The sequence below is a fragment of the Primulina huaijiensis genome, chromosome 10, assembly GCF_012295235.1.
Source record: "Primulina huaijiensis isolate GDHJ02 chromosome 10, ASM1229523v2, whole genome shotgun sequence".
Taxonomy (NCBI): domain Eukaryota; kingdom Viridiplantae; phylum Streptophyta; class Magnoliopsida; order Lamiales; family Gesneriaceae; genus Primulina; species Primulina huaijiensis.
In genome coordinates, this window is record NC_133315.1 from 12,440,648 (window position 1) to 12,461,971 (window position 21,324).

A 21,324-nucleotide genomic window follows, 5' to 3' on the forward strand; every position below is an offset into this window, starting at 1 on the left:
CTATATACTTTTCAGTCTACCTACTTTTATACTATTCAGCAAAACCCAACTGATTTTCTTGATAAGTCGTTTGTTCAACCAGTTTCAGTAAGCCTACTTTCAAGCAGCTCATACCGATTGACTTGAGAACTCAACCGACAACAGCAAAATTTCAATATTATTAACTCAACCAAAAAACTTTAGAGATAAATTTATTCAACAACACTAAATTTATTTTCGCTCCTATTAATTTACACTTCTAAATCTATTTATTTTTGCATGTTCTGTCCATCTATAAAAATATTTTCATTTGTTTTTTATATTTTAATTAAACCTTATATAAATTTTTCAGGCATTAATATTATAAAAAAGATAAATTAATTTTANTAGTTTTTAGATTTTATTTTTACTCTCCCCACTCTCTTCTCACATACATTTAAAAAATATCTAGAAAAATCATTTTAAAATAAGCAAAAACTCTCTCAAACACTCTCACAGACCAGTCAAATTATGTGTTGAATTTGTAAGCTTTAAATATTATAACTAAACTTGAATTTGGCAAAAACAAAAATAGTAATTTTAATTGAGCGAGTTTACAAACTTAGTTTCCAGTCACACAAATGACAAAACCGTTATCTGCATAATAATTGTGGACAAAAAGAAATGCAAAAGATTGCAACAAGAAACAGATTCTACAAATTAATGTCAATTCCAAATGAAGCCCGGAGATAAGAGAAACCATTCAAGACAAAGGTAACATGCATTAAAGTTTTTTGGCACCAAAAAAGGAAAGCTACTATAGAATCATAGGCATCATCCAAGCCTCAGCTCAAGAATAGTTCGGGTCTCTCTAAATATCATACAAGAGTTAATGGACACCAATTTTACAAGTCTCAAAACATCAATGTCCCAAACAATACAGGGAAGTACCCTATTTATGGCTGAATCTTTATACCAGATTGAAGACCAGCTTGAACTTTGTTTGAGAAATGTTGTTCCAACCTGCAAGCCAAAAACAGACTTAAATACATCAAGACGTTAGCAACTGATTAATATACATTCTAGATATATAAAAAAAATTAAGTTCACATCATGCCTCGTTGAACATTTGTAATAAATTGTTTCTGGAGAGTTGTACGTTCGCGCATTTGAAAACATTCTCTTAACATCAGCCACAAACATCTCGAAAGTCACATAATATTGTTCAGACTCGACACGCTTTGACATTGTTTTTAGATCTGCAACATTAGAAAATGTGATATCAAGCATAATAATTTTGTATCATCACAAACTCCGTAAAATTCTCTAGGAAGATTAGAAATTTGTTCTGAAATTTCAAGGCGCATATACATGTTCAGGCTTCTCAGAGACTGTCATCCAAAATGATTCTTGAAATTGATAACAAGATATCAAGTGGTGTCCAAGCATAATCATCATATGAAGGAGTAAGATTGATTAGAAGTGTACCCATAGGATCTTTGATGATGTCATAGTAATCAGGTACATCCCGTGCATCAACAGGTTCCTTGAAAGGCCAAGCATCAGGATGATCACACATTGCCTGCTTGAAAAGGAAGAGTATCAATAGCATGATTTGGCAAGTAAGACCTGATTCAAATGCCTATAATAGAGATGGTAAGAATGAAATCTTGCTATAGAATGGTCAAATAGGGGAATAATTAGGCCACAATTGATATGCTGGAATTTTATGAAACAGTAATGGAATAAACTTTAGAATGGAACGAGGATGGGAATTGAATGATGCGTTTATTCCATCTGTATCAGAAGAAATGAGAAAATATAATGAAATTATTTTAATAGTCAAATTACATTTTATTAAAAAGTTTAAAATAATATTCATTAAAAACTTGTTTATTACATCAGTCAAAAAGGAAAACTTGTTTATTATTATTATTATTATTATGTATTATTATCATAATAGTCATTATTTTGTATTATTATCATTTTTATGATAAAATTATTAATATTTTTTATTATCATCATTATTATATCTTGATTATTACATGATAATTAGTATGGCTCTATTTATTATTATTATTATCATCATTATTATATTTTGATTATTACATGATAATGAGTTTGGCTCTATTTATTATTATTATCATAAAATTGTTCTTTTATAATTAATACTAATATTAATATTTTTATATCATTACTATAATTATTATAGTGTTTAATTAAGTAATTAATTAATTATTAATTATTATTATGATTATAATTAAACCATCATAATTATTTTATTTATTATTAAGTTGTTATCTTTTTAATATTATTAGATACAAATTATTATTGTTCTGTTTATTACTTTATACAAATTATTATTATTATTCTTATTATTATTTATAAAAAATAAATGCTAAAGATTGATTATTAAAATATTTTTTAAAAAAATGGAAGACAATATATAAATAAAAAAGTTGGGAGAATGGATCAACCGGAAACCCAACAAAAATGGAAGGAATGATTCCCATTGGAGTGGGTATTCCTAATCCTATGGGTTAATCAAGCACCAAAAAATGAGGCAAGGAGTGTCTATTTCATCCTCATGAAATTCTCATATACAGTGTACCAAGCATATGCGTTAACTGGGTACCACTAAAAACAATTTAGCAAGTGTTGAATAATATATATAATTATCGCTTAATTAAGATTAGATACGAACTTATCTATATTTGTTTGTATTTGAATTCTTAGGATCAGGACAACGAGTATCTCATTTATCCCTTAGGATTTAGTTTACATGCAGTTCTATTAACTACATTGTATTTTCCCTTCATTTTTCAATTCATTCAATGAAACGCTCAGCGTTCTGAATAATTCTCCTTCCCTAAAACTACAAGAAGTTAATGTGCTTTTCATGTGAACCATCTTTATCTGAAGAATTCCTCTACATGAAATTCCCTAATATCCATCAGGGAGGTTACAGTTCCATAGTTACTTTAGCAAACATGAAATAAATAAAAGAGAAAAAGAACCCATGGAGACTCACTTTCAGGAGCGAGCGCATAAATGCCGTCAATGATTTTTGAAGTGAAGCGGCATCTGATGATGAGGTCACAGTCTTAAAACGAGAATGGCCATATTCATCTGGGCTCCAGCCAGCCTCCCCTATTATTAAGGTATAGGTAATTTTAAATTCGGATGCTTCTCGTAAAAAGGAATGATAAAGCCATAAAATTGAATAGAGGATGCAGGAAAAAGGGGAAAAAAGAAAAAAAAAAAGAAGAGTAAACTAAGGATGTGTACTTGGCGGACTCAGGTAGCCATAATATCAAGGATATACAGTGTTTCGATAAAATAACAAACAAAACTTTAAAAAAAATGCCACCTACCAGCTTCACTCACGTGTTAAGACAGACTGCATCAACCAGCTTGGGAAAGTAAACTATTTTGCTAATCAAAACTTGGATACCTTGTTGATTCAACAAGGTGAAAATACAGGATACAAACTATATGATGTATGCAAAATTACAGCAAACAGACTAAACACTTAAATCATCATATAAATAATAAAATATGAACATGTGGTCAGTAAGGTAGGAATGAAAAGGAAAGACTCACTCAAACCAGGTATATCCTCAACCTTGATGGGCTTTTTGGGCATTGGAATACCAGCTTCTTTCTGATTAACAAAATGAACATTAGATCGATGCGTATAAAATCAACAGTGATTTTGATAATGAAGTAAAAAATTGAAAGACATGAAGAAAACAACAATTTAAATTAAACCAAGGAAGACACCTTCTGAAAATCAATGCCAGGGTAGACAATATGACAATTTGATAGCTCCCTAATCTTTTCGTCGATAGCCTAAAAACCAAATATGTCAACTGCACTTATTCAACATGAAAGGAATGCGTCAATGAAGAATAAAAAGGCCCATAACTGATTCCACATTATCAGCTCTAAAAATTGTAACGACTGATCAAAATATTATGGCCTTATGCATCAATACTTATGATATAACCTAATCAATTCAGCTAATAATTCTAAAATTATACAGAAATAGAAGATCTTGCCTGCCGTTGGCGTCGTATCATAGTTGATAAATCAGTGTATGGAAGCTTAGGATCAATTTTACATTCCATAAGAATTCCTCCGTCGTAATCCTTAATGTAGCTGCAAGAAGATGAGTCAATAAAAAGGAATTTGAAGGTTTAATGTATGCCAAAACATTATATCAACATACCCATGCCACCGTTCTTTCTCCAAGTAAATTTCTTTTGTAAAGCCCTAAAAAGTATCTGACGGTCAGAACTGATCCATGCATCAATAGAAATAGTCATCTATAGAATAGTCACAGTAACCCAACCAACCCAACCTAACCTTGCAATCTTTGTGTAGCTAGAAGTTAAAAGGGACAGCAAAGAACAAGCTAACAGTTAAAGATTGGAACTTAAACATCAACAACACCTAACATAAGATCAGCAACAAGCTTTGAAGAGATAAACTATTGATATCTTTAGAACATTAAACTCATAAATGAGCTGTACAAATGGATCAAATACATTGATTGAACCATGTTAGACCATAGCCTGTTGGAACACATACAAGTCCAAGATTAAGAACTTCCGTTCCTTTTAATATTTTAGGCTTATTAGTTTTCATATTTAGTTATTGGGAGCCCAAACAAATTTAATTAGATATTAGCAGGCTTTAGTTTAGTTAATCAGCGTAGTTTTCAAATGTTGGCTTAGTGGATTACTTAAAAATGAAGCCACTGTGGTTAGATTAAGTTGGTATGGACATATAGTCATATATATAATGGTGTTCAGAAACCGAACCAAACAGTTAAACCAAAACAAACCATATGTCTTGGATCGGTTTTCAAATCAATCAGGGTTTGAATTGGTCTTAAAATTAACCAAACAGAAAAAATCAGGTTGATTCAAGTTTTGAATAAAAATAAAACAAACCAAACCGATTAAATAAATATAAAAAAATATGGAATAAGTTTTTTTAATTTGGTGTGATTTTTTTTGGATATAGAAATATTTGATTTTTAGTTTGTAATATATTATTCGTGAGCGTTATAACAATACAATTATGTTGACAATTTATTTATCATAGATTTTAGTCCGGATAAATGTAACTACATCCCTCAAAGTTTAGGTCGTTTATAAGTTGCAAAATTATATACCATGCATAAGTATTTTTATTTATAGTATTTATTTAATTATTCTATTTAATGATTAAATAAAATGTTCATTCAACTTCTATCAAATATTAATTGTTACTTTTTCTTAATTATATTATCTCATTCATTAATTCACTATGAAACTCAAAATTTAAATTGCATCATCCAAACCAAACCAAACCAAACCAAACCAAACGGAAATTCATGGTTTGGTTATAAAAAATTCATGAATGGTTTAATATGGTTTGGTTCGAATTTTTATCTAAAACCGAACCAAACCATAGTTGAACACCCAAAAAAATACAAAGAAAAATTGAAAGAAAAGAAGAAGACCATTTTATTGAAACTCATACACGAATTTGAAAACTTCAAACCTCCTAGAAGATTTGCATCTCTTTCAAGGTTACTTGCAAAGTTTCACCCTTTGACACCAAGGTTCCTACTTGGGTAAATAGTGGGTCGAGGTACAACAATGGATGCTTCTAGTTCTTGCCTTGTTATCTGGAATGGGTAGAGCTATGTTATCGAATACTTCTACGTACCGAGATTCTTGCTTTGTCAAGCAATGTGTCAAGGTAATGCATCATGTTCATTATTTTTTAAAATCAGTTTTTGTCATTTTGCTACATTTGTCATAAGCCAGTTGTGTTCATCTCTTCTATCTTCGAGTCTAGTTATGTCTTTTATTCCCCATCTATTACTATGGATATCGTGCATTTGATTTTTAAAACTTCCTTGCAGTTTTATGACTATCCTGTATCTTGTCGAACATATCTCGATTCATTTATATCGATGATTTTGTCATCACCATTTTCACGTTAAGGTTTTAAAATTCATGTTTTGTTTCATCGGTTGTCTTTTTTGTTTCATTCTTGGTTTGGGTCTCAACAGCCTGTAAAAGTTACAAATTTCTACCGGCTACTAATTATTTTGTGTTTTCTAAATGTCTCTAATTCATCTTTTTCCTATAATATTACAAATTTTAAAAACAAAGAAGGTGTATGATCAAGTGTTTCAGTCAAACTCAAGGAATTCCAAGGGTCACCAAAAGTTCATCAATAACTCAAGTAAGACCAAGAGTCGCTCAATTTGGGGGTACTTCAAAAGACACCCAAGGCATTTCATTGTTTTGAGTCATTTTTGGGTCCATCAACATGTCTCCAGAACCTTCCTTGGGCAAAACTCTAGCCACAACTAAAAGCAATCTGGTCAAAAAACGTAATCCAACCGAAAGCTAGTCAACCGAAGAACTTCTTCCACTCCAAAGCAGTCAAAGCACGAAGAAATATAAATAAGGCCTTCCAAAAATTTCATGGTTGACAATTATAGAGTAGCTAACAAGTTTGAAGGTCATTTTTAATTTTTTTTGTCATGTATTAAGTAGTGTTCTAAAAAGTGAAACTACACGGCAGTGACCGAGATTAAACGTGAGGCGTGGATAAAACGCAAGGATTTGGCTAACACCGTGAAAAACAGTAAAACCCATGCTTCATCACATTAAGTGCACTTAATGCTCAATAAAGGCAAGCTTTATAGTTTCGACATTAATATTACCATAATTTAATACTTTAAAAATAATTTACTAAAACTTTTATATTGATTTTAGACCATCTGATATTCTTTTCCGAAAAAATTCCAGCTTCATTCAATTTTCTCCAAATAAACCTAATGACCATGAGTTTATTTTCCAGCTTCATTCATTTTTCTCCAAATAAACATAATGACCCTGAGTTTGTTTTGTATAACAGGAAAGATGAGTGAGATGAAGAAGATGAAATAGAATCAGTCTTATAATGGGTAAAACAATATTTATAATTTTTTGGTAGGTGATATAATACTATAATGCAATTAATAAATATAATATCAAGACTTTTGTGTTTTTTAGAAATTGAAATTTATAGATTTAATCTTAAATTTATTGTGTTAATATATTGATTCACCGAGTGTTTTGCTTAATATAATTAAAATTGTATTAAAAATTAAAAATATTTTTTACATTTAATCACCTACTAATCACACCCAAGCTTGTAATACTTAATGTTAGCTCTCGAGTCTCCATCATGTTTCACACTTTTTAGAATCTTAATCTTAGTATTAGTATTAGTATCAAGTATTTTCCCATTTCCAACACAAACCTTAACTACAAAATGATTTCTACCTAGCATGAAAAATACTTAGTACACCTTTATTTCTTTAATGACCCGAATCCTTATTTTGAATGAAGTATAAATTAAGAGATAATTAAAGAGTTGTTAATTAAATATTATTAAGGATTGATAATTCGGGATCAAGCTGTTGGAATCCACCGAATTTAAAATGGACAACCCGATCTACTTCAGATTACATTATCCCGAGAAATCCAACTAGACAAATGAGATTCTGACACGTGATAGATAAGATTGATTCGGATTTTCTGAACTAGTCCAGATGCAGCCTATAAATAGAAGCTGATTTCTTTTGTTTCCTACACCGCATCTTTCAGAGAGAGTTTTAGCCTTATACTTTAGTTTTCTAGTCAGTTTCTAGGGCACTTTGGTGTTGGGAAGTTTCGGAGCTAGTGTCGAATCGAGGAGAGGTCGGTGAACTAAGATCGAGACATCATCAGCGGGCTGACGACGGACGCAGGTATAATCCTAAAGCCTTAAATAGTGATTTAAGGATCATTAAGGAGAACTTTGTAGCATGTTTGGTAATTCAGGATCTGGTTTGATAGTGATTTCATATTGTTGGTATTGTTTAGGTTCAGAGCTTTCTGTCAGATTGTTTTAGTGAGATACGTGATGTACTGACTAAGATATCCAAGCGTAGTATACATACTTATATGCTGAATATTTATTTGTTGTATGATACATGTTTTACTGCTTTGGCATATTATGCATGACATATCAAGTTGAACCTGATATCTTTTGAGATATACCTCGTTTGTTGGGGCCGCTCAGCCTGTTCTGTATTGTGGACGATGGGGCATCGAGAGCTACAGTGTCTGACGGGACCCGCGGGCTCTGATGACCTAAACATTGTAGGTCCATGTCTTAATGATGAGTGTGGAAGCCAAAACATGCCTAGTGCAGATCGGAGACTACATACTCAGGCGCCTCTAGACTGAGTATGAGATTCTTGACTCGATCCTTGATATCCGAGCATATTGCATTTCGCATGCATCATATAAGTTTGTATGCTCGTACATTGTCGTATTGGGCGATTGTCGCTCACATCCTTGTTTTCATCTTGGACACCCCATTCCAAGGGGCAGGTCTTAGGTTGGACGGTTCGGACGACCAAGGCAGTGGCTAGAGCAGTTGGGTTTTCGGTGGTGATCCAGTGGAAGTTTTATGTGGTTTATCGTTTTCTCGTTCAGAATTATGTTTTCGATTTGGTTGTATTAATGTTTAAGACTGCTGTTATTTGTTCTGTTTTTGTTTGGGTTGTAAGTTGATTAAGTTATTTGGATTAATGTTGCATGCTTATTAGTCTGTTTAGTAGTGGCTCGGGTATAGGCGCTACATTTAGTGCCATCAGAGCATGCAAAGATTTTTGGGACATTAGTAATTCTGTTTGAAGGATTTAGAGGTTGATTTTGGTTTCTTTTCAGATGTCAGGAGATGGAAGCAGTCACGAAAGTGTGGGACATGGTCGTTTTGGCAACGATGAGGCTGGCCGAGAACATCGTCGTAGAGATCGTGACGGAAGGCGTCACCGAGATCATGATGAAAGGAGACGTAGAAACCGTGTCAACATTGTGGATTTCATGAAGATTGGGCCTCTACCGTTGACCGGAGATGAGAATGCTGATGTTGCTGAAAGCTTGGGTCGATATCATGGAGCAGTGTTTTCGAGTGCTGCACAATGACGAAGATGAGAAGATGGAGGTAGCCGATTTCATGATCCAAGGAAAAGTTCGGAAATGGTGGAAACCTGTTTCTGCCATTCTAGTTCAGCAGCATAGGCGGATTCGTTGGGAACATTTCCGTCAGGCCTTCATCAATCATCACTTTTTTCCAGCTCTTCGTCAGGAAAAGGAGATGGAACTGTTAACCATTAAGCAAGGAGATTGGAGTATTGAGGATTACCAAAAGCGTTTTAAAAATCTGTTGTCGTACGCTCCTCACATCAGTGAGAATTCTGCATCAAAAAAAAATATTCTCACTTTTTGAATGGTTTGAACCATGAGATTTTGATCGGGTTTCTGCCTGTGACTATCCGACTTCGTACGAAGTATTAGTGAATCGTTGTCGTCAAGCCGAGATCAGTATTGCTAAGAGGAAGGCTATGCAAGCTAGCAAAAGCTCTAGTTCGTTGGGACAGAGGGGTTAGTCTTTCAAGAAATCTGTATCTTCTTCTACTTCCGGTTCTGGAGGGGTGCACAGCTTTGGTAGGAAAAAACTGCAATGTGGCCACTGCAGAGGCAATCACCAGACGAAGAATTGTCGAATAGTAACATGTGCTTGTTTCAATTGTGGTGGTTTTGGTCACATGAAAAGAGATTGCCCTAATTTGAAGAATCAGAGTGAAGACAGAGATTCTATGGCAGGATCTTACAGTGGAAACAGTCTGAGGCCACTGTGCAACAGAAAGATTTTCCTGCTCAAGATTCTCGTCGTGGTGGAGTATCACAAGGATCTCAGCAACACCCACGAGTTCAGGGGCAAAGGAGCAAACGAGAGAGTCATTGCAGGTAATTTCTTTTTATGTGGTATTCCTGCATATGTATTAACTGACACTGGGGCATCGCATTCATTCATAGCATCAATGTTTGTTAAGAAGCATAAACTACCCTACGTGTCATTAGATGTTTTGATGTCGGTGTCTACACCGATGGGACAAGAGGTTTAGCTAAGCGACTTGTAGTAGAGTGTTTGTTAGAGTTTGAGAGAAAATACTTGTCTGCCAATTTGATGATATTGGCTATGGAAGATTTCGATTGTATTATGGGAATCGAACTATTGACAAAGTATAGAGCGACGGTAGATTGTTATCAACGTCTTGTTCAGTTTCGTCTAGAAGGAGACGAGAATTGGTTCTTCTTCAGTGAGGGAGCTCAACCTTCAATGCCAGTAGTCTCTGCTGTAAAGGCACAACGGGCTTTAACGAAAGGAGGAGAAGGATACCTCATTTATGTTGTTGACGTATCGAAGGATGTAATCGACGTGAAGAACATTCCAGTTGTCGATGAATTTCCTGATGTTTTCCCTGATGAAATTCCTGGATTTCCTCCGAAGAGAGAAGTGGAAGCGGAGATAGAGTTGGTACCAGGAACCTCACCTATCTCCAGAGCGCCTTATAGATTGGCACCAACGGAGATGAAAGAGTTGAAACAACAGTTACAAGATCTTTTCATACAAGGGTACATTAGACCCAGTGTATCTCCTTGGAGAGCATCAGTGTTGTTCGTTAAAAAAAAGGATGGGTCTATGCGACTTTGCATAGATTATCGACAGTTGAACCGCGTAACAGTCAAGAATAAATATCCGTTACCACGGATTGATGATTTGTTTGATCAACTGCAAGGGACTTCAGTGTACTCGAAGATCGATTTACGGTCTGGGTATCATCAACTTCGAGTTCATCAACGTGATATCCATAAGACTGCATTTCGAACAAGGTATGAGCATTACGAGTTTCTAGTGATGCCGTTTGGTTTGACGAATGCTCCAACAGTATTTATGGATTTGATGAACCGAGTATTCCAAGAGTATCTTGACAAGTTTGTCATTGTCTTTATAGATGACATACTGGCATACTCTCGTAGCCTTAAAGAACATGCGCAACATTTAAGGATTGTGTTACTAACCTTAAGGAATCACCAACTGTATGCTAAGTTGAACAAGTGCGAGTTTTGGCTCGACAGAGTTGTCTACTTGGGACATGTTATATCAAAAGATGGGATATCAGTGGATCATAGCAAGATCAAAGCAGTGTTGAGTTGGGCACGACCGGAATCGACTCAAGAGATAAGAAGTTTTATAGGTTTGGCAGGTTATTACCAGAGATTCATCTCAGGATTTTCTCAGATTGCCAAACCATTGACACATCTGACGTGTAAGAATGTGCAGCTCGAATGGACACATGATTGTGAAAATAGTTTCAATGAACTGCGTCAACGTTTGACAACTGCGCCAGTTTTAGCTCTGCCATCTGGATCAGGATGGTATATTGTGTACACTGATGCATAATTCAAGGACTTGGGTGTGTTTTAACTCGGAATGGTCATGTGATTGCATATGCATCCAGACAGTTGAAGAAGCATGAAGAGAATTATCCAGTTCATGATCTCGAATTGGCAGCGATTGTGTTTGCTTTGAAGATCTGGCGACATTATCTCTACGGAGAGAGATTTGAGATTTTTAAAGATCACAAGAGTTTGAAGTATATCTTCACTCAAGCAGAGTTGAATATGCGCCAAAGAAGATGGATGAATTTGTTAAAATGATTATGATTGCGAAATCAAGTATCATCCAGTATTAGCGAATCTTATAGCAGATGCTCTTAATCGCAAGGTGAGATTATCTGCACTTCAGACAAGTTGCATATCAAGTGTAATTTAAGATTGTTGTTCTCTGGGATTTCACTTCTGTCATAACAAAGGAATGGGAGACATTCGAGTAACGAGCATTTTATCTGAACCGACGTTGTATGCCAAAATCAGAGAAGCTCGGTTTTCTGATCCGAAGGTGAAAAAGTTAGCAAGGTTAGCTAACGGAGACAACACATCTAGTTTTGCGTTCCAAACATATGGAACCTTGTGTCTGTCAGGAAGAATCGTAGTTCCAGAAGATTCCAAATTAAGAGACGAGATTTTATCTCAAGCCCATAGGAGTAAGTTGAATATCCACCATGGAAGCATTAAAATGTGTAAGGATTTGAAGACCAGGTTTTGGTGGAAAGGTATGAAGAAAAGTGTTTACCAGTTTGTAGCCAAGTGTTTGGTTTATCAGCAAGTGAAAGCTGAACATCAACGACCAAGAGAATTACTTCAGAATCTTCCTATCCCTGAGTGGAAGTGAGAGCATGTGATAATGGATTTTATCACCCACTTGCCGTTGTCTTCTAAGAATTGTGATGCCATTTGGGTTGTTGTGGACCGAATGACTAAGTCAGCACATTTCATTCCGTATAGTCGGGAATATAGTTTCGATCGCATGGCAAGACTATACATCCAAGAGATTCTTAAAGATCATGGTGTGCCAACAAGTATAGTCAGTGACAGAGATCGACGCTTTACCTCAAGGTTCTGGGGAAGTTTTCAAAAGCGTTGGGAACGACATTGAGTCTGAGTACTGCCTATCATCCAGAGACCGATGGTCAGTCTGAGAGGACTATTCAGACACTCGAGGACATGTTGCGTGCTTGTGCTTTGGATTTTGGACCAGCATAGCATGATCATCTGCCGCTTGTGAAGTTTGCAAATAACAATAGCTACCACAGCAGCATTGGTATGGCTCCGTTCGAAGCATTATATGGTAGACGTTGTCGTACTCCATTGTTTTTGGACGAAGTAGGAGAACGACAAGTGCAAGGACCTGAATTAGTGCAACAAGCGATTGACCAAGTTGAATTGATTAAAAAGAGAATTAAAACAGCAGAAGATCGTCAATCGAGTTACGCGAATACCAAGCGTAGACCTCTACAATTTCAGTCAGGGGAAATAGTTTCCTTAAGGTTTCACCATTCCGCAGGGTGACGAGATTCGGACTCAAGGGAAAATTAACCCCAAGATTCATCAGACCTTTTGAGATCTTGGAATGTGTTGGAAATTGGCATATCGATTGGCTTTGCGGCCGTATCTGTCCAGCATTCATAATGTCTTTCATGTATCGTTGCTACGACGGTATGTAGCAGATGAATCGCACGTTCTTGGTCCGACAGATGTTCAACTTGAAGAAGACTTGACTTACGTCGAGCAGCCGCTTTTAATCCTAGGTAGGAAAGAGAAAAAGCTCAGAAACAAGACCATTCCACATGTTATAGTGCAATGGCAACGCAGAGGTACTGCAGAGGCGACTTGGGAGTTAGATAGTCGTATGCACACAGAGTATCCACATTTGTTTTGATTTGTATCTTTGTAATCATGAGTTGTATTTTATTCAGTTGTATGGTACTTCAATTCTGATTTTGAGGACGAAATCTTTGTAAGGAAGGGAAGATGTAATAACCTGAATCCTTATTTTGAATGAAGTACAAATTAAGAGATAATTAAAGAGTTGTTAATTAAGTATTATTAAGGATTGATAATTCGGGATCAAGCTGTTGGGATCCACCGAATTTAAAATGTACAACCCGATCTACTTCAGATTACATTATCCCGAGAAATCAAACTAGACAAATGAAATTCTGACACGTGGCAGATAAGATTGATTCGGATTTTCTGAACTAGTCCGGATGCAGTCTATAAATGGAAGCTGATTTCTTTTGTTTCCTACACCGCATCCTTAAGAGAGAGTTCTAGCCTTATACCTTAGTTTTCTAATCAGTTTCTAGGGCACTTTGGTGTTGGGAAGTTTCAGAGCTAGTGTTGACTCGAGGAGGGGTCGGTGAACTGAGATCGAGACATCATCAGCGGGCTGATGACGGACGCAGGTATAATCCTAAAGCCTTAAATAGTGATTTAAGGATCATTAGGAATAACTTTGTAGCATTTTTGGTAATTCAGGATCTGGTTTGATAGTGATTTCGTATTGTTGGTATTGTCTAAGTTCAGAGCTTTCTGTCAGATTGTTTTTGTGTGGTACGTGATGTACTGACTGAAATATCCAAACGTAGTATACACACTTATATGCTGCATATTTATCTGTTGTATGATACATTTTTTACTGCTTTGGCATATTGTGCATGACATATCATGCTGAGCCTGATATCTTTTGAGATATACCTCGTTTGTTGGGGCCGCTCAGCCCTATTCTGTATTGTGGACGATAGGGCATCGAGAGCTACCGTGTCCGACGGGACCCGCGGGCTCTGATGACCTGGACATTGTAGGTCAACGTCTTGATGATGAGTGTGGGAGCCAAAACATGCCTAAGACAGATCAGAGACTACACACTCAGGTGCCTGTAGACTGAGCATGAGATTCTTGACTTGATCCTTGATATCCGAGCATATTGCATTTCGCATGCATCATATACTCGTCCATTCCCGTATTGGGCGATTGTTGCTCACGTCCTTGTTTTCATCTTGGGCACCCCATTCCACGGAGCAGGTCTTAGGTTGGACGGTTCGGACGACCAAGGCAATGGCTAGAGCAGTTAGGTTTTCGGTGGTGATCCAGTGGAGGTTTTAAGTCGTTTATCGTTTTCTTGTTCAGAATTAAGTTATAGATATGGTTAGATTAATGTTTAAGACTGATGTTATTTGTTCTGTTTTCGTTTGGGTCGTAAGATGATCAAGTTATTTGGTTTCCGCTGTTTAATTGTTGTTATTAAGTTTTAATGTTGCATTCTTATTAGTCTGTTTAGTAGTAGCTCGAGTAAGGGCGCTACAATTTCTTATCCTAAAAACCCAAACTCATTTACTTCTAATTCACCTCGAATCATTGTCGAAGCAGAAACCAAATCCTCCACTCTTATTCCCAATTCGTTCAACATTAACCAACAAACTCTCTTGTTCTAACACAATATAGCAGAACCCAAAAACATATTAAAAAATAAGGGCTGTTCAACATTGACCTAGAAATATTATCAAGCCAACTAGAGAATATGGTGCTGGCCACTATTGGTTTAGCAGAAGTGTTTGTCATATGCTCAAACTCATGCTATAACAATTCCCCAGGGTGAACAAACAGGAGGCTAAAATGCAAGAGCTGGGCATCAGAAATATTTGAGGACAAATCCAGTTGATTAAATATTTACAAACTTCATTCCGAAATCAAACCAATGGAGTCATTTCAAGTCTTTTAAATGTAAATGAGCTACCTAGACATTTCTTGTTATTTTGGGTAGTTGTAATCTTTTGATAATATTATTATTATTTCACAGAATGCATGCAGGCTATAAACTAAATCAATGCTGAACTGATATTGCAAATTGCTAATGCATATGAAGCGAAGATGTATGATATCCACGTCTCACCTGTTTTACAAAATAGCCAACGGCATTATTATCAGCATATGTGAGAAAATGAGTGAGATTATCCCCATCACGTGCATGCTGCTTTAAGTGATTCATCAGTCGGGTCCCATAGCCTTTAACTTGTTCATCGGCAGTAATTGCGCAAAAAGCTATCTCCCCAAACCGTTGACTATACATACATTTAAAGTGACAGATACTTATTGGCACAAAAACGCACACATGCACCAGAAGGAACTCATGGTTTAATATATGAGGAATGCATCCTTGGAAATCAGTATTCCTAAATACCTTCTATATATTTCTTATAAAAATGTCCACAACATTAGCTTTGAATCTTGTACCATAAAGAGTAGCTATGAGAGTATATCTTGATATAGTGATAAGGACAGTCAAGAATATAGTAATGCAGGATTATCAACCTCATAAATGGAAAATTGGAAACTAAAAACTGATATGATTGATTCTAGCATAGTTATAATCAACGTATCAAAAATATGTTTATGGTTTTCAAATAAAATAGAAGCAAATAGTCAAGGTTCTAAAATTTATTTTAAAAAAAAATCGAACCGCCTAAGCAGTTTGTCACCCGCCTAACGGGTTTTGAGCCACCTAGGCGGCCGATTTTTTCACCATTGTCTAGAGCCACCGATTTTCTAAAAATCGAAGCGGTGTATATTGAAGACATATTACCTGGCATACGGCCTATATGTAATACCACCAACAACCACATTGCGCCGAATGACCATCACGGATTTGTGATTTCTGCAATATGAAGTAGCAAAGACAATGAAAATCAACAAAATACTATGTACCACATAAACAAATATTTTTTCTGCTATGCTAAACCAAAAAATATCAATATGAAAGGATGGTTCACATGTAAGCTTGTTGATTTACAAGTGGATATGGTAAAGTCAAAACACAAGGCAACACATAATTTTGGGTAGTTAAGTTGTGAGAGTCTACATCCACGAAAAAACTCACAAAGGGTTCATAAGACAAATCATGATATAAAGAAATAAAAGATATATCATAATTTATCAATGTCAATTTGAATAAAAAAGTATTCTATAATTTTGAATAAACGAATAACCCCAGAGAGCTTTGAACATGACTTTTAACATATAAGCAATCACCAAACAACTATAGTGGACATCACAAAAACAACTACCATAATTGACCCTAACAAGAAATTTGGTCAAGAGGCATCTCAAAAGCAGCTGCAAGGTCTGAAGTAATATTGGAGATACAAGGGGCTTGTTTTACATCCTACAATATGATGTTTATACGCAAATCAATCCTCAATCACAATAAAATACCAACATGGAGGCAGGGACTTAATATCCCAAGTGACACTATCTGGTGCATCTTTCTAGAATGTATTCAATTTAAGATAGGGTGGATGATGACATTAAAACTTTATATGGAACAGTTCAAAATTTAGGAAGGCAAACCTATCCATTAAAAGACGAACAATGTATTCCCTTGGCATATTGGGTAGTTGCCTGGCAAAAATGTTCTTCAATCCTATCAACCTGAAAATTAAAATGCCAAATTGAAATTAAGTTCAGCATTCTTTGGTAAATTATTTTATGCTTGACCAAACTTGATAGAGGTAGCAGAAATTTTTGGTAAAGCATCAGATAGATTGATGGAACGACATATTTAACAAACAAGCTTAAAACGTGCTATTAAGAGAGGGAAAGAGAGATACCAAACCATGTGTTCATCATCACCATCATTTGAAACACATACGAATTTGAGCCTCCCTGCTTCCTCCTGTAAATTTAGCACAAGTACCCTGATTGGCAACATACTGGAAATAAAAGAAAAGGTATAGCAATAATTTAAATTCGTAGAGATTACCTCCCTCTTCAAACTCTCCTCCCTTGAACTGTAGGCCCCGCTGGTTTGTATGTTATCCGTAAAAATGCTCTTCACATTATCTTCCTTCACCACAATCCCTGGTACCGAACCATTGGTCCCGGCAACCGCATTGGCTGAACTATTAACATTACTATTATTCCCATTATTAGCAGTCCCGCCATCTCTCCCAACGTCAGTGGGTTCAACTTTAACCGAGTTCTCAGCTTTGAGCTTCGTGTTTCTAACTACTCCAATGTTGGGCCCCGCGGCATTACTGTTTTCCAGCCGAGACGCGGTGAAATTGCGCACGGAGGAATCATCGTATTCCTCATCGGCAATCTCCTCGGACTCTTCATCCGAGTCTGAGTCGGCGCCGCGAGCACTGATGCTCTCCAGGTCATCGTTGGACGTCAGCGCACCGTCACGCGTGTCCGATAAAGACGGCGGGAATGGCGGCGCGTGGTCTTCAGGCGGCAACTTACGCTTGTGAATCGTCGAAGTGGCGGAGGCAGAGGCCGAGTGAGACGGTGACGGAGACTGTGAACTCCTCGAACGGACTGGCGCCGTTAAATGCGATGAATGCCCATCCATTATTCTTGCAAATATTACTATCTAGAAAAGTGACAGAAGATCAGTGAGGAGTACGACTGAAAATCAGTTCATAATGATCTTCTCACATAGACATTGGTCCGTTTAGGGTTTTTGAGAAATTTGGGATATGATTTCCCATATATATTCGTTCACTCGTTCGCTGATTTGATAATACTCGCTCACGTATCGTTCGTGTAATTTTTTTTAGGATTTGTTTACGATAACAAATACTGACTTTTGAGGTTATTAAATACACTCTTTCAAGAATAATCAACACACACATCTTCAAAAATTATCAACATCTCGGTGAAGTTTGAAGTTCTTAAAAAGCTCTCAAGTATGAGGAATTTAGAAGTCTCTCAAATATTAGGAAGATCGTTCGAATGTTATTTAAGGTGTTCTTCAAACTCAATTCAAGTTGTTGCAGATGCTACATAAGTAAATCACATTCACTAAACCTTATGCGACAGACTCGTTGATAAAATGTTAATAGATATAATTGAGTTCATGATCATTAGTCAAAACTCTCAATTACTCCACCAACTTGAACATCGTAATCATAATATAATGTAATTTTGAATAAATATATACAATAAAACTTCAATAAATTAACTAGTATCACCGCACATGCGATGTTTATATAAAATAATATAGCATAATTAGTATTATATGTTATATTCATCACATTATTTGTTATAATTATGAATAAATTTAAAAGTTATGTGAAAAAAATGTATAAAAATTTGATGAAAAATACTTATAAATACTAATATATAATTAAAATCAAATTTACATATCTACATAATATAATATAAGGATAATTTTTGGAAAAAAAAAAAACATGGTATCCCAATAATAAGTTCAACTATTATATGTAATATATAAATAATGTTGGGAGCATGTAATTTTATTGATTTAGAAATGTGTTGATTAATCGATAAATTAATAATTGTTATTTTAAAAAGGGTATTTTCATCTAAAAAATTGATAAAACACTTTATTATTAATTTACTATGTAGTTTTTATTTTAGTATTATTCTATTTTCTATATTAAGATTTTATATATTTGGTATCATAGCTTTCTATATTATATATAATTGTTTCCATATTTTAGTTGCCTTAAAAATCGGTAAATAGTTCTATTATTTGTAAAGAACATCAATTCAGCTCATTTAATATCAATAATATCTCCCAACAATAACTTATCATCTAAAAGGTGTCCAAAAATCAACCATGACATATCAAATACGTAAAGCTAATAGTTTATTTTTTCTTTTATTTTTGAAGTCCAGCGGTCCACATTTAGTCCCAACATTTAATAGTTTAGTTTTCTTTTTATGCTACACTGACCCAAAAATATATAGCACAATTTATATATATAACTATAGGGCATTTAGTTTTTAAACCCATTTCCAAATCTTGGTGTTTTTAAACTCATTTCCAAATCTTGGAACACCTAATATCCAAAACTTTCGATCGTCGTACCAACTCAATATCCTCAAAATAATACCAACAGAAATCATCTCAAGAATTCGCTTCAGATCGGACCGCTGAAATGATCAATATCTAACCGATCAAAAGTTAAGAGATCATGGTGAACACTACAACTTGAGCTATTCAGAGACTACCAGTTAAAGTATTAATGCACAATATCCTATCAACTCTCAATTGAAAAAAATTTCCCAAAGTATAAAAATTCAATCAGCTTTTTCAGAAGCTAAGAGATAAAAGTCTCAAAATAAAAGAAACATTAAATAGTCAATTAATGATGTGTACAATGATTGGAAGCGAAAAGGTCATCATGTCAAGAGTTGGTACAAATTATCGTGGAAAAGAATTTTCGACGGTCGGAGTTTTTCAACTATCAATATACGAATTCAAAACTGAAGAAACAATCGAACAATTATTCAAATATTCATTATTATGATATCTTCGAGCACTCCAAGAATCTTATATCAAGCTGCTCAACTTAGCACAAACTTATCAGACTACATCTAAGGATCATTTTCTGTTAACCTATCAAGCCAAGAAAGCTAACAATTGGTGTTTGTATTTGTTTTTTATGAACCCATAGTTCTTATACAGCCATAATATGGCGAATCATATCTTAAAATACTAATCTTTGTGGAAAAATTTAAATTTTTTTATTAAATAATTGGTGATAAATATAACACGTAAAATAAATCACGGTCACCACTCGTACTAAAAATAAAGTTAATATTACCTCCATCGTTCGAAAACCACAACCAAAAATCCAAATTAAAAACATCCACCATAATTTGAAAAGGTCTAAAAAAATATATAAAAGTCTCAACTTACTAGTTACTAATACTAAGACATAAAATTTAAGAAAAAAGTTTTAAACGTGCATAATAAAACTCGTGAACTACAAGGTCATCGGGTTTGCACTACTGCTAGTCCGAGCTTGCTCACTGGTTACCGCCTCCCGTCTCCGCAACTATATCATCTGCATATTTCAAGTCTAGTGAGCTTAATAATTCAACATTCATTAACTGTTAATAACAAGTAATATGTAATAAAAGTCATGCAATTTAAAAATAGCCCGTATATAACATAATCTAAACATAAATATGTATAAAGTGACTTTCCTACATAAACATTTTCATAAAATCATATTTTCATATTCATCATAATAATCGTAATCATAAATCATTTTGCATAGAGTTCTGCTCAATGTAAGTGGCCCATAACATAAATCGTTCGATCAAACTAAAACAAAGTACTGGGTCGGCAAGGATCATCATAGCCCTTGGACTGGATGTCCGCTCCCTAACATAACAAAGATCCTCCGAAGAGATTGGAGAGGTCCCCTGACACGTTCTCCGGCTTCGAAACCCGTAATATAATTTGGCCACAAGACAAATCGCATACCTCAAAAAAATTATTTTGTATGTCATACATACTTACGAACATCATGAACCTCATCGGATCGTCTTTGGACATGCTGCCCTAACATACTAAAATTTATTCCCAAAACAGCCCCTAAGATGCATTTTGACACCTAATGTGGGTCTCCGGGTCCGAAATCTATTATTAATAATTATAAATGTAACAAACCAAATAATTTAGTAAAACACATAATTTGTTGTTCACAAACCAACATAAACATCGTCAAAACAATTTAAAGGTCACAAATGTTTGAAATATAAATTTTAACATGCCAAAATAAAGTAGTGAACCAAAGTAATCCAAGCATCATCAAATAGCTCCTAAGACCCAAGAATCGCACCCTAACTCGTATCTCCTCGCCTAGAGCTGGACTCTGGCATCCCAAGCCTCACCTCACCTACCGTCAAGCACATGAAAACAAGAGGTAGCCGACGTGCCAGTGAGTATAAACCCAGTATGATACAATCAATAACATGTGAGAATTATAATTTCAAATAGTTCATATAAAATTCATAAAAATGCAATATAATACAATGTATGATCAGAAGCTGTGGGCTATCAATAAATCTTAAGATCAAGTGAATCATCTTGTCATAGGGTAACCAAGGAAAGAGAATCCCTCAGCAACATCCACCGACTCATCCGCTCGAGGTGGGGTACTGTGTTCTACAATCCCAAAACTATGGTGCGCCTATAGAGAGTGTTCAGGCCATAGCAGCTACCTCCGCATACACTATGCCAACTCAAATATAGCCC

General features: G+C 35.2%; 1 protein-coding gene across 1 annotated transcript; it reads right to left on the minus strand.

Annotated features, from left to right (window-relative positions):
• Positions 1 to 667: 667 nt before the first annotated feature.
• LOC140985756 (histone acetyltransferase GCN5) lies at positions 668 to 17,852 on the minus strand. The gene is made up of 13 exons (XM_073453669.1): positions 17,068 to 17,852; positions 16,916 to 16,980; positions 16,656 to 16,736; positions 15,892 to 15,963; positions 15,202 to 15,370; positions 4,190 to 4,233; positions 4,020 to 4,119; positions 3,742 to 3,810; positions 3,562 to 3,622; positions 2,990 to 3,108; positions 1,447 to 1,540; positions 1,076 to 1,217; positions 668 to 981 (listed from the first exon to the last, which is right to left on the minus strand). The coding sequence occupies exons 1-13, from the start codon at positions 17,656 to 17,658 to the stop codon at positions 915 to 917; spliced, it is 1,674 nt and encodes a 557-aa protein (XP_073309770.1). The 5' UTR covers positions 17,659 to 17,852; the 3' UTR covers positions 668 to 914.
• Between the last annotated feature and the right edge of the window lie 3,472 nt (positions 17,853 to 21,324).

What these genes read in the sequence shown, in the direction of transcription:
- LOC140985756 (XM_073453669.1), bottom strand. Translation starts at nt 17,658, where the DNA reads ATGGATGGGCATTCATCGCATTTAACGGCGCCAGTCCGTTCGAGGAGT. An exon ending in TGATACGACGCCAACGGCAG is followed by an intron (nt 3,811 to 4,019) that starts GCAAGATCTTCT and finishes TTTGGTTTTTAG; the next exon opens with GCTATCGACGAAAAGATTAG. An exon ending in TGAGGATATACCTGGTTTGA is followed by an intron (nt 3,109 to 3,561) that starts GTGAGTCTTTCC and finishes CCTTAATAATAG; the next exon opens with GGGAGGCTGGCTGGAGCCCA.